General features: G+C 39.4%; 1 protein-coding gene across 1 annotated transcript in view; it reads left to right on the top strand.

Annotated features, from left to right (window-relative positions):
- The window catches only part of PSEN1 (presenilin 1), a 36,770-nt gene extending 30,963 nt beyond the window's left edge, over nucleotides 1-5,807 (top strand). The window contains exons 10-11 of the mRNA XM_015823380.1: nucleotides 1,821-1,939; nucleotides 4,568-5,807. Coding sequence (XP_015678866.1) covers nucleotides 1,821-1,939; nucleotides 4,568-4,723 — 275 coding nt within the window. The 3' untranslated portion in view covers nucleotides 4,724-5,807. The remainder of the gene's footprint in view (nucleotides 1-1,820; nucleotides 1,940-4,567) is intronic.
- Nucleotides 5,808-14,043: the final 8,236 nt, after the last annotated feature.

The following is a 14,043-nucleotide window of genomic DNA, read 5'->3' as shown; positions in this document are numbered from 1 at the left end:
AAGTTGATCATGTAATACCATTCAGCATATAGGTCTTGGTCTATATTGCCTAGTTTACTCAAGATTTCATCTTTAGAACTGTAGTACTTCTTTTCTGCAATCTTTCTTGTATAGTTTAGTTCTGTCAGAGGCAATGGCTACAGTACTTTTGCTCTGGACAGTCTTTTCTGGTTCTGACTGTGCAATTCCAAGGATACTAGTGTACCTCTTGCTTTCACAGGAGGGCCAGAGACCATGTTTGGAATTATTTTGATTATCACACACTTAGGCTGATTGCTTTTCATTTCAACCATCATGTACAGGTTTTCCTTCCACCTTTTGGAGGTTATTATTATTATGCATTAGTAAATTTTCATAATCAAAGAAGGATGTGCCTTAGAATTCCAAACATTAAAATAGTGCTTAAGAATTTAAGATGAGAATCAAGATCCCTTCTGCTTTATGTTAATTGAGTGTTTACTTCTAAGTGCTGCCAAGCTGTTCATTATCGTACAAATAAAGGCAATAAGATCAGTTGGTAACCTGTAAACATAAGTTTAATTATAAAAATGCACTGGTAAGTGGATACATATACCTTAAAACATAATAAGAATTTAGTAGGAAACATTGAGGCAGGTATATGCTGTTACATATGACAAGCTATCATTTTGAGCACAAAGTGCAATTTACCCCTTTTTTTTCTCTCTCTATGCAGAAAAACAGAAGTTGTTTTTCACTATAAAGTTGTAATAAATAAAAAAAACCACTCTGAAATGGCTTTGTATGCCGTTTCACTGGTTTTAACAAAGACTGACCTCCTTGACAACAGCATCTAAAGGGCAAAAAGATTAATCTTGTAGGCAGTATTTAGAAGCATATTGGGTATCTTGTGTAATAAAGAGGGAAAGCATAATAGCAGGATTTGTCCAATATAGTTGCATTCTCTGCTTCTGAGCAACATCAGGGAGGGGGATAGGTTGCAGTCCCTGGAATCTTTCATTTGGGTTCAATAATCACCAACAGCGTGCCAGAGCCAGCTCATAGCAGGTGGTGAGAACCAATTCTTAAATTTTCAGGAATTTTGGTTGCTGGTTGAAACAAAGGTGAGCTGTGATGCCCGTTGTACAGATCAGCCGTTCTGTGACTAGTGATATGGAGGTGGCACTTTTGCTGGCAGAGTTCTTAAACACTTACTGGCACACAACTGATTAGCACCATATTTTAAAATATGATTCCCAGTCAGTTGTCCTCGGCTGACAATTGAATCTCAGCTTCCTTACGGCAACATACGAAAGTAAGCTTTTTGCCAACAGTGTGCATTCATTTGCTTCTTCCTTCACAGAATGACCAAATAAAACAGAAACCTTCTGTTTAACTAGGGACCCTTAACTAATTCAGACTGAAACTTAACCATAGCTTGAATTCAGTTTATCTCTGTTTTCCAGAGAAAGCAAAACTACATGCTGAACTAGAAGCTTTCTGTTTTGTTTGTGCTATGGAGACAGCAAAGGGGTTTAATAGCCAAAAGGTTTATTTATATCTTAGTTTACTTTCCAGCTTATTTTTCTTCATTAATCCATTTGAAATTTAGAAGCTAAAAATATTCCTTGAGGTTTGTTCAGGCTCCTTGGTTAGATACAAACATGCAGATATTTGGCACATTGTCAAATATCAGAACATCTCTAATTGAGCTGACAGCAAAAAAAAAAAAAAATAGTACCAGACTTTTATATCTTCCATTTCTTCTTGGTCTTAATAAATGCACCGTGACGAAACATAAATTGCTGCATACAATGGTTTTAATTTCTAATCGGCAGAGGTTTTTTCTTTTTCTTTTACAGGAGGAGTTAAGCTTGGCTTAGGAGATTTCATTTTCTACAGTGTTCTAGTTGGCAAAGCTTCAGCAACAGCCAGTGGAGACTGGAACACAACTTTAGCCTGTTTTGTAGCCATTTTAATTGTGAGTATATTTCCCCTTCCCTTTCTTGTTGATGCCATTACTAGTTAAATTGTGTAATAATGCTCTTCCTTAGGAATTGTTTAAACGTGTCAGCTGGACAACTTCAGGGGGGTTTTTTTCTTGCAGGTTTTTTTTTCTGTTTTTTTTGATTATACAGTATTTCCAGCATGGATATCCAATAATTCCTCCCATTCCCTCTGAAACTTGATAGATGGATGATAGTTAAGTTTTTGTATTTTATCTTCACTTTCACAAGAAAAAGGGAAGTAAAATCCTTGCCAGGTCTGACTAGAAAAATACCATTCTCTAATAAGAGGTTGTAGAAAAAGTTCAGCCTCTCAGAGAAGCATCCATCTAGATCAGCGGTTCTCAACCTATGGGTCGCGACCCCATTTGGGGTCGATAGACCATTTCACGGGGGTCGCCAAGCAAGGCTGTCCGCCATTTTTCCCCCCTTTTCTGGCAGGTGCCTTACCTCCCTTGAGCTGGGCCAGCTGGTGGTCGGCCTGCTCTGTCTCTGCCGCTTGCCAGCTACGCCTCGGCCAGCGCAGGGGGCGGAACTACGCATGCGCGACGCTCCCGGGCAGGGAAAGTCCTCAACTTACGACCGGTTGGGTAGTCCTCGACTTACGACCGGTTTAGTCCTCGACTTACGACCGGTTGGGGGTCACGGCATTAAAAAGGTTGAGAACCACTGATCTAGAGCAGTGGTGGCGAACCTATGGCACGCGTGCCAGAGGCGGCACTCAGAGCCCTCTCTGTGGGCACGCACGCCATGTCCCCGAGATGGCAACCGTCCCTCTTCAACCAGCTGCCCACTAACTCGCCGAGGTCCCACGTGGCCAGATGCATCCCAGCACAGCTGGTTTCCCTCCCCCCGGTCCCATCCCTCCTGGCCTCGCATGCTCTCCTTTTCCCGGGCATGACCCACTGCATCGCCTTCTCAGCTGTTGGCTAGCTGTCCAGCTCAGAGGCAGCTTCTCTAAACTGATGGCGGTGGGCTGCGGAGCCCCAGAGTGCGCCAGTCGAAGGGCTGGCAGGCTGTGGCTGCTGACGGACACTGTCGGCCCCCATGCGCTCGTTGGCATCTGTGCGGGGGCCAACAGTGTTAGGCAGCAGCCGCCCCGGCCCCTGCCTCGTTTTACCCCGCAAGACAAGCCTCCTGCCCACCACCCCACCTGCCAGAGACCCCCTGGATCTCCCCCAACCCTTCCCGGCCCCCACAGGTGTCCCTCCCCACAAGCAACATCGAGGTGACCACGCCCACCCAGTGAGCCACGCCCACCTGGCACCTGGCGATAAATAAGTGGGTTTTGGGTTGCAGTTTGGACACTCGGTCTCTAAAAGGTTCGCCATCACTGATCTAGAGAGATTGCTAGTAGTTGGATTGCAATGATGCCCAGACTTGAAGGTGAAAATCAGAACTGTAACTCAGAGAAGGAGGGATGAGAGAAAGAAAGCTTTCCTTTCTCACTCTTTTAAAAAACAAAGTCACCGGAACACACCTACGTGCAATCCTTCAGGCTGTTCACCATACAAGACCTCCCAGGGAGGCAGAATTGTGGAACCTGGAACAATGTACCTGATGCTCAGAGTTGGTCATAAGCTTTTAAATATTGTCAGTTGCTTCTGTCAGGAATTTCTTGAAAGACGTTTGGGGATAACAAGTTTGGACAGATTTTTTTTCATGGGTGTCTTTCTTAATATTCTGGCTTGAGATAATGGTATTTTCCTAAAATAAAGGAATCCATAAAAAAACTAGACACGTTAGTGGTGTGTAAGATGTGTAGGTTCCAAGGGAAAAGCACAAGAGTTCCATTTGCAGACACCATTCGCTTGAGAGGATGGATACCAGTAGCTAAATGCTGTGCACTTGGAATTCCAAATTATTGTCAATAAAAATAGAATTTCATAGAAGGAGCCCAATATTCTGCATGGGCTAGGCTATCATTACAGTACTGTCCAAAACTACTAAAACTGTTGCTTCCATGATAGGCTATTCTACTCTTAATGAAAATGTGGTTACTAGTTGTCTGCTTATAACAGAAATGTCTACATAAGGGGTGGTAAAAGAAGTCACAATGGTAACCCTCTATCTTTTCAGTATGAGTTGTATACATCACACCCATAACTGTGCCCGCCATCTTGACATACATGCAGATGTTGCCTGGCTTATGTATGATAGAAACTAACCGTCCATTTTTATAAAAGGTTTGGTGGGTTGCTCCTGATATTTAAAGTGTAGAGTCTTTTTTTCCCCTTATCAGGGAATTTCTTACAGTGAATTTAGGCATCTCCGTCTTGTTGGTTGAAAAAAAAGTTTTCTACCCACTGAAGAGTCCTGTCTCTCTTCATATCCCTAGTAAAACAGGCTCTGCTATTCAGCACAGTAACAGAGGTGACAGAATGGGAATGTGGTTAAAAAATGTGCCTCAATGGCAATTTATCCATCTTGATTTTCTCACCAAATTTATGAACAATCCTTGTTGGCAGTTAATTTATTTCTGAAGCACATCCAGAGTTGATTGCTGTCCCTGGAAGCAATCAACTATCTAATAGTTTGAGATAAGAGCTCTTCCAATTAACTTACGTGTTGTTGTTTTTTTTCTCTCTCTCTTTTTATCCTAGGGCCTGTGCCTTACCCTCTTGCTACTTGCCATTTTTAAAAAGGCCTTACCAGCTCTTCCAATTTCTATCACGTTTGGGCTAGTTTTCTATTTTGCCACAGATAACTTGGTGCAGCCTTTTATGGACGAATTAGCTTTCCATCAATTTTATATCTAGCACCTTTTCAGCTGCTGATCACCTGTGGACATTTTATTGAATTTAGCAAATACAGGAGGGAGAAACTATCTTCCCCTCATTTCCTAAAACAGCTGCTATGCTGGGCATTACTGGATTCTTCTTTGTAAAAATGGTCTCTTCACCAGTGGGTTTTCTGCCATTTGACTGCAGTCAGTTACATCTCTTTAAAAGAACAGTCTGTAGAAAAGATGCCGATGCTCTGATCGGCAGAACCTCAGCCTGGGGTTCCACTTTGCGCCAATCAAGAATGCTGAGGGTTCATCCACTGTTAAGCGGTATGATGATTAATCAAGCTGAACTGCCTGATAAGTGAGTGTGATGCCATAACAGGAACTATCAGCACTTGTAGCCTGAGGCCACTCGGAGAAGAGCAATTGGGAGGAAAGAATATTATCTTGTTTAAAGGGAAAAATCAAGCAAATAACGTTTTGCACTTTGTGTTAGGTTTTTTTTTGTCTTTCCAATTTTAATTGTCATACTTGCAGAACAGTCTATATGCTCCTTGCCAGATCAACACAGAACACACACATCGATTCTTCTGCCAAAAAAATTCTGGGAATTTGGGGTACAGTAGACATATCCTGGGATCCTTTGTGTAAAAACAAAATCTCATTTCTTATTAAGCTATGTAATCTATTTCTAGACATCTCCCCTTCCCTAAAATATGTTGAATATTCATTCAGCTTTCAAGAGAGTTTTATAATTTATTCCAACAAAGAGGTAAGAAACTAAAAACTATCAAACAGCAACAGAACATTGCAATGAAATCTTGGGGCTTTTTTTAAAAAAACAAAAAACAAAACCTGACTTCATCTTTTGTTCTGAATTTTTTTTTTTTATAATTCCTTGGGACCATTTTATAAGAAATGTATATATATATGCATGTGTATTGCAATATAAAATTAAAAAAAAATGATACCTACTATTAACTGTCTCCCTCCCAGACTGCAATAAAGCCATCTTGTTCGAGTGAAAAATACATCTCAATTGAACATACATATGAATTTGTCAAATAAGTTCTATAATTATTAGAACCTAGCTTAGCCTTCCTCATAAAAACATTCAGAAAAATTGTGGGGCGGGGGAGGCGGCGCAGGAGGAGTAACTTAATTTTACTGTATATGTACAGTATTGTTCAAAATATCATTCCAGAAATTTCCTAATGGGGATTTCTGTTGAATGTACCCCTTTATTCAAACACAAAAAAACAACCGTCGGCAATGGGGTGCTTTCCTTGGAACCCCATTGCATATATTGCCTTTCCTTATTCAACACATGTTGAGAATATCATCTTTTAGGATTCAGAGGAAATTGGAGCATTTCTATATAGCTGCCTAGCTTGTCCTAAACCACTGAATAGTATCCAGCTATTACATTCAGCCAGTAAAATGAAATTTATCTACACACACACACACACACACAATGTTATATTATTATTTTGTTTGTACTGATACTTACTTGAGCGTCTTTGGTTTGTGAAGCTGGGATTGTAAATATATAAGACTGCCAAAGAAGTCTGCCGAAGTCTGGTACTACTGCTGAGCGCTGTTATTGGCATTATAAGTCTGCAGTGCAACTGCTGATAGTTTTATTCCAGAAATCATTTGAACCTGATGATCATACAGGTCACTTGTTATCCACCAATCTAACACTTCAGTCTGCCATTACAGAAGTCAATATAAGCTTTCCATGAATTTCAAAGACCTTTTAAAGAAACATTTATAATAAAAGTAGGAGTCTTCACTGACTTACTGAGCCATTTTTAGATCCTAATTCTTAATGTATGAAACTGGCCATTTCCCGAACATACTGTAATGTCTTCTTTGGGATTTCTAGAACATTTCCTGGAAATTTTTAATAACTGTATTTCCAACACTTTTGAAAGGCAACAGGTAGATTGTACAGGCATCTCTGGATTGCAACAACAGCATATACTGCAAACACAGGCTCCTGTGATAGAACACTTCTTTGTGCAAATTGTTCTTTCTATTTAGGAAAGTAGTCATTTAGGGCAGAATTGCCTCTTCTGGGCATATTCATTTAAGCGAAGGAATGGCGTATTCTGCCTTACAAGCCCATACACGTCGTATCAGATTTTGCAGATGAGAGTTTGAGAATTGAATCATGGTCATAAAGCTTGTAATGATTCTACAGAAATATGAACATGTGTCTGCTTTACCCCAAATTATAAGAGCCAGTGGTTCTTAATGAACGTAATCAACAATTAAATACACCAAGTATTCCCTGTGGGTTTTGAGCATGCATCTAAGAAATGCAAACAGATTCAGAAAAAAAGCATGTTTGTTGCAAGATGTTAATTAGACTAGCCTCGAAAGCAACCAGTTTGGAGATTTAGCAAGCATTAACTTGGTTATAAACAATTATGACTCAATTCTAAGCTTCCTGGAAATCAGTTTAACTCTAGGCAGCTATAACTTGAACACCCTTCAATGCCTTCTGAAAAGTAACAACTCAGTATGGAGATACTGTGTTGATCAGGCCCATAAGAGTTGCCTTAAGAATCCCTTAATACAGGATAACTTCTGTTACCATCAAATTGATTCTGATTGTTATGGGACTATTTAACAGAAGCTTGCAAGTCAAAAAGTGTAAAAAGTTATAACATGAAAGTGAAATTCTTGTACTTTTTTTCCCATTAGGCTTTAGAGAGATTGTAAATGAAAGCTAAGTTACTATCTATAGCAGAATTTGAAATGTCCTAATTTTCACTAATATTTGATATGCGATCAGTGTGGTGTATTCAAATGCTAGTAATTACCTAACTTCTAAGGGCTGCAGTAAGCTGAAAAAGCAGAATATTTTAGTATAAAGCATAATTTGGATGTCTTCACAAGGGATGTCCCAGCTGAGATTCTATTCTACACGTTGCTGATGCAGCAAGAGAAACATTACAATACATTAGGGAAAGATTTTTAGCAAGGATACTTGAGGACAAATCACTTTTATTAATAAATTATTTTTGCAGTGATGCATAAAGATCATCTACAAGAAATCCATAGCACACGAACCTGTACAGAGGGGTGATTTTGTCTAGTATAACTCGTTTACAAGTAAGAATAGTGGGAATGCAATAGAATTGGATTTTTAGTCCTTTTTATTTTATTTTTTTCAGACACTGGTTTATTGATTATACAAAATGAATGTGAATAAGCTTTTTAAAAATATCTTTTCAAGATATAATTTTGACAAGTTGTTGCTATTTACCTTGTATTTATCAATTATTAATAAATAGCGCATGGATCCAATGTCTCTTTTATTCATTGTGCTGAACACTAATAGAAATGTTGCTATTTCAGAAGGTTGATATAAATCAGGGGTCTTCCAACTTGGTCCTTTTATGACTTGTGGACTTCAACTCCCAGAATTCCTCAGCCAGGAATTCTGGGAATTGAAGTCCACAAGTCATAAAAGGGCCAAGTTTGAAGACCCCTGATATAAATTGTAAACATCTTATTATCCATATAAAAACACCCCACCTCAAATATATTTAAAACACCATGCTCAATTTCTCCCCAGATCTCTTCATGGTAAGGAATAAGTATATTTTTTAAAAAACTGTACATCTATATGTGTTGAGATATTTGCTTCAGTTCAAGTGGATTAAAATCATAAACCCTTGCTAAGTTACCAACTGCAGTGATTCACTTAACTGTGGCAAGAAAGGTCATAAAATGGAGCAAAACTCATTTAACAACTATCTCGCTTAGCAACATAAATTTTGGGCTTAATTATGGTCATAAGTCGAGGGCTACCTGTATTGTATTGCCAGCATTGAGAATTTTACTGCCCAAAGCCAAAACATGAAGTTCTTTATTAAACTGTTTGGCCCCACCAACAAACATAAAAATTAATTGAAAGTTTGAAATCCTAACCATAACATCAATCACTCTAGAACAGCATATATGTAGAATCTGACTTAAAAATTTGCAGCTCAGAATCCAATTACAGATGTATTTATTATATCTTATCCCAGAGGAATCATTTCCCACTCTTTACAAAATCCACTTATGAAAGCTGCTTCTTTAGAGACCCTGACTTAACCCATTATTCTGAAATCACAGGAGACATAATTAAGACTGAAAAGCTATTTGCATTGAACAACAAAAATAGATTTATTGGGACAAAACATATAGGTCATGATAAGAAATGCTTAATATAGACTCTTAAATATCAAGAAGTATGTTTACATTTTTCCTCATATAAATAAAATAAAAGTCCTAGTAAAAGTAATTTTGTTATTTATATAATATGGAGGGTTTCAGACTAGGACGAATTTATCCTTCGCATATTCAATACCATAGAGGATAGAATCCAAACAACTTCAGGACATACTCTTCCCTTTTGAGACCAAGAAAATTGCTACTAAAGAATGAATGGAATTAACACTGTTCAGCAGTGTAACCCTATCCATGTTGACTCAAAAATAGACCTTTTGAAGTTTGTGTGACTTACATAAGTATGTAGCAGCGCTAAGCCAACTTTTTCTTGTAGGGAGAATGGTATATACCATATTGATTCTTGTAGGGAGAATGGTATGTACCATATTGATCGTTTATGACCTGTACAAGAAAATTTGGAAAACTCAACAGTGGCCACAGGATTGGAAAAGGTCAGTTTACATTCCAGTTCCAAAGAAAGGCAATGCCAAAGAATGTTCAAACTATCGCACCACTGCACTCATTTCACATGCGACTAAAGTTATGCTTAAAATCCTACAAGCTAGGCTCCAGCAGTATGTGGATCGAGAACTTCCAGAAGTACAGGCAGGATTTCGAAGAGGCAGAGGAACTAGAGATCAAATTGCCAACATACGCTGGATCATGGAGAAAGCTAGGGAGTTCCAGAAAAACATCTACTTCTGCTTCATTGACTATGCTAAAGCCTTTGATTGTGTGGATCACAACAAATTGTGGCAAGTTCTTAAAGAGATAGGAGTACTAGACCATCTTATTTGTCTCTTGAGAAACCTATATGCAGGTCAAGAAGCAACAGTGAGAACTGGACATGGAACCACTGATTGGTTCAAAATTGGGAAAGGAGTCCTGCAAGGCTGTATTCTGTCACCCTGCCTATTTAACTTATATGCAGAGCACATCATGAGAAAGGCAGGGCTAGATGAATCAAAAGTTGAAATTAAGATTGCCGAGAGAAATATCAACAACCTAAGATATGCAGATGATACCACTCTAATGGCAGAAAGTGAAGAGGAACTAAAGAGCCTCTTGATGCAGGTGAAGAAGGAGAGTGCAAAAGTTGGCTTGAAACTCAACATTAAGAAACCAAGATCATGGCCTCTCAATTCCTGGCAAATAGATGGGAAAGAAATGGAGGTAGTGACAGATTTTATCTTCCTGGGCTCCAAGATCACCACAGATGGGGACTGCAGCCAAGAAATTAAAAGACGCTTGCTCCTGGGGAGCAAAGCTATGGCAAATCTAGACAGCATACTAAAAAGCAGACACATCACCCTGCCAACAAAAGTATGTATAGTCAAGGCCATGGTTTTCCCAGTTGCAATGTATGGCTGTGAAAGTTGGACCATAAGAAAGGCTGAGTGCAAAAGAATTGAGGCCTTTGAACTATGGTGCTGGAGAAGACTCCTGCGACTCCCCTGGACTGCAAGGCGATCAAACCGGTCAGTCCTAGAGGAGTTCAACCCTGACTGCTCTTTAGAAGGCCAGATCCTGAAGCTGAAACTCAAGTACTTCGGCCACCTAATGAGAAGGAAGGACTCACTGGAGAAGAGCCTAATGCTGGGAAAGATTGAGGGCAATAGAAGAAGGGGACGACAGAGAATGAGGTGACTGGATGGAATCACTGAAGCAGTAGGAGTGAGCTTAAATGAACTCCAGAAGATGGTAGAGGACAGGAAGGCCTGGAGGAACGTTGTCCATGGGGTCGCGATAGGTCAGACACGACTTTGCAACTAACAACAACAACAAGAAAATGATAGTCAAATACTATTTTTTCTGTATACAATTGGAACTCATCCTGCAAGGTAAAATGTTAAAGCTCTTCCATGGTATTAGGCAGCAGTGAAGTGTGCCTTCTCTATCAATAATGAGTTTGAACATCCAGCCAAGTTCTATTAGGAGCTACATTATACCCTGATTTTTCAGGATTGGTATGAGGTACAGTCCTGTCCAAAACTTGACATTATAGATTTGGAAAGTTTTTTTTGCTAATTTGATTTCTTGAAATCCACACAACTGGATACCATACTGAACATAGAACATAGAGTTGGAAGGGACCTTGGAGGTCTTCTTGTCCAATCCCCTACTCAAGCAGGAGACCCTATACCATTTCAGGCAAATAGTTGTCCAGTCTCTTTTTGATGGAGCGCCCACAATTTCTGAAGGCAAGCTATTCCATTGGTTGATTGCTCTAACCATTAGGAATTTTCTCCTTAATTCTAGGTTACTTCTTTCCTTGGTTAGTTTCCATACATTGTTTCTTGTGTTGCCTTTTGGTGCTTTGGAAAATTTGATCACCTCGTCTTGGTAGGAGCCCCTTAAATATTGGAACAGTGGTATCATGTCACCTCTAGTCCTTTTCATTAGACTAAGGTGTCAAACTCGCTGCGTCACGTGACGTGGCATGATGTATCACAACTTTTTTTGCACTGCCGGAGCTGGGGTGGGCGCGGCCTCCATATGATGCAGTCAGCCTGCGGGCCAGCAGTTTGACACCCCTGGATTAGACATACCCAATTCCTGTAAACATTCTTCATATGTTTTAGCCTCCAGTATCCTAATCATTCTTGTTGCTCTTCTCTGCATTCTTTCCAGAATCTCAACATCTTTTGTATATTGTGGTGACCAGAACTGGATGCAGTATTTCAAGTGTGGTCTTACTAAGGCTTTGTAAAGTAGTACTGAAAACACACATTGGTTGGATGACTAAAGCAAATTTTCTGTTGTGATGTTTCAGTTTTGTGTTACCAAAGAATGTACATAAATTGATTGAAATTGTATCTTTTGTGGTTATAAATATTGTTTCTATGTGTCCAATTCTGCCTGGACAAGACAGACAAAATATTTTAGCATTTTTTTCTTACATGTTTTGTCACTCTAGCATTTTCAAATTATACTGTTTTTGAGATTTCTCACACACACACACACACACACACACACACACACACACACGTATACTTACAATTTACATATTTAATTAATAAATCAGATTAAAAGTTGTAAAGTATTTTCATTTGCTGGATTGCTATAGAAAAAAGATGGTGCATTTTCTGATTTAAGTGCAAAAATAATGCTTTGACTCCATAAATACATCATCTTACTATGTAGTAACTCTTGGCAAGGAAAACCAATAGCTGCACTTTTGTGTGACCTAAATCAAGCTTAATTGTAAATAAGTTACCTTCCTCCAAATAAGTATCTTCTTTAAACAGAAAGCACTCACTAAACACACTTTTAGCTAGTTTTCACATTCTACTTAAGAAGCAGCTGGAAATGGTTTGTTACTAAGTAAAATGCACCAAGTGAGCAAATTAAAAATCTTTCTCTGACAGAATCATAGAGTTGGAAGGGCTATTTAGGCCAGGGGTCTTCAAACTTGGCCGTTTTATGACTTGTGGACTTCCAACTCCCAGAATTCCTCAGCCAGTGTGCCTGGCTGAGGAATTCTGGGAGTTGGAAGTCCACAAGTCATAAAACGGCCAAGTTTGAAGACCCCTGATTTAGACCATCAAGTTTAACTGTTGCTTAGTTCTGGGATTCCAGTTAAAGCAAACCCAATAGCCTCTGGCAGAACACTTTTATTGAAACAGAGTCCACACGTGCTTCGCTTGACCATTTCTACTGTTGTACTGTATGCTAAGCATTGCACATTCAACTTATCTATTTTTAATGTCAATTGAGGTAATTTAAATTCCTTCTTATCCTACAAGGGAACATCCAAAGAGCTAACTATCTCTGTAAAACACTATTCAGTAATCAAATGAACCAATCGCTAGTTAGAAAGTCCCAGAAAGCATTAAAACATGCTTTGCTGCCCTAGTGTTTTTATTTCTGCTCTTCTCAGCATTTCTTTCCAAACCTAAGGTAATTATGGACTACAAAATTCATACGGAACATCAAATAAAAACCAGTGGAGAATATATGACGCTGTGTTTGACATGAGCTACAAAGCTGTAATTCTCAGGTACTGAATTCTCAGATTCTATGAGCTATATAAGTGTATAGTCACGAACTATCTAAACTATTTTAAGAGCAAAACTGGACTGTTGTCATAGCAACAGCCAATCCTTTTCATCTCACTTCCTGCAATGCCATCTTGGATAATGCACTTTGGAGTCATGTGGGCACTGGTAGGCTGTTTGATGAGAGACCTTATCTCTTCACCTAATAGAAAAATAGTGGACTGCAAGGCGATCAAACCGGTCAGTCTTAGAGGAGTTCAACCCTGGCTGCTCTTTAGAAGGCCAGATCCTGAAGCTGAAACTCAAGTACTTCGGCCACCTAATGAGAAGGAAGGACTCACTGGAGAAGAGCCTAATGCTGGGAAAGATTGAGGGCAATAGAAGAAGGGGACGGCAGAGAATGAGGTGGCTGGATGGAGTCACTGAAGCAGTAGGCGTGAACTTAAATGGACTCCAGAAGATGGTAGAGGACAGGAAGACCTGGAGGAACGTTGTCCATGGTCGCGATGGGTCGGACACGACTTTGCAATTAACAACAACAACAAAATATATTACAGCCTAAGCAAATGCGGAGGTGGGCAGGAAGATCAGGGGCTCCTCGTAAAATGATATATAAATTGCAAGATAGGAAGGAATTTTCACTTTCAGTTTCTAACCATAGAAACATCTGAAAAGCTTCCTTCATCTCTCCCTGACAGCTAAAATGGAGAGAGATTGGGAGGAAAACCAGTAGGGGATATATCTTCTTTGAGTGTACTTGGAGGAGTGCAAGTTTAATCATTCTGGCATATGACTCACAGGGAGTTGTACATAATTGGCTTGGTCCCTGGAGCCATATTTTTGCTTCTGGCATCATTGTTCTCTGCAAGCGTCTGCTTTACACCCAACTCTGCTTGGGAAGTCCCTGGGTCTCAGCAAAGCAAAACCAGAGCGGAACTAACATGACTTCTTCTTAGAACATTGCTGAGACGTTTATTTTCTCACTGTCCTAGAAAAATAAAAGGCAACTATAATCACATTGCTCTATGAGGGAAATGTCTGAGTGTTATTTTAATTAGAATCAACCAAAATGGCACACAAAGTATTCAGGTTCTGTAAGACTCTTATCAGACATGGCAGTATA

The sequence above is a fragment of the Protobothrops mucrosquamatus genome, unplaced genomic scaffold (assembly GCF_001527695.2).
Source record: "Protobothrops mucrosquamatus isolate PMUCROS unplaced genomic scaffold, P.Mucros_1.0 scaffold1853, whole genome shotgun sequence".
NCBI lineage: Eukaryota > Metazoa > Chordata > Lepidosauria > Squamata > Viperidae > Protobothrops > Protobothrops mucrosquamatus.
Note: the sequence above shows the minus strand (reverse complement) of the source record. Positions and strands in the feature narration are given on the sequence as shown.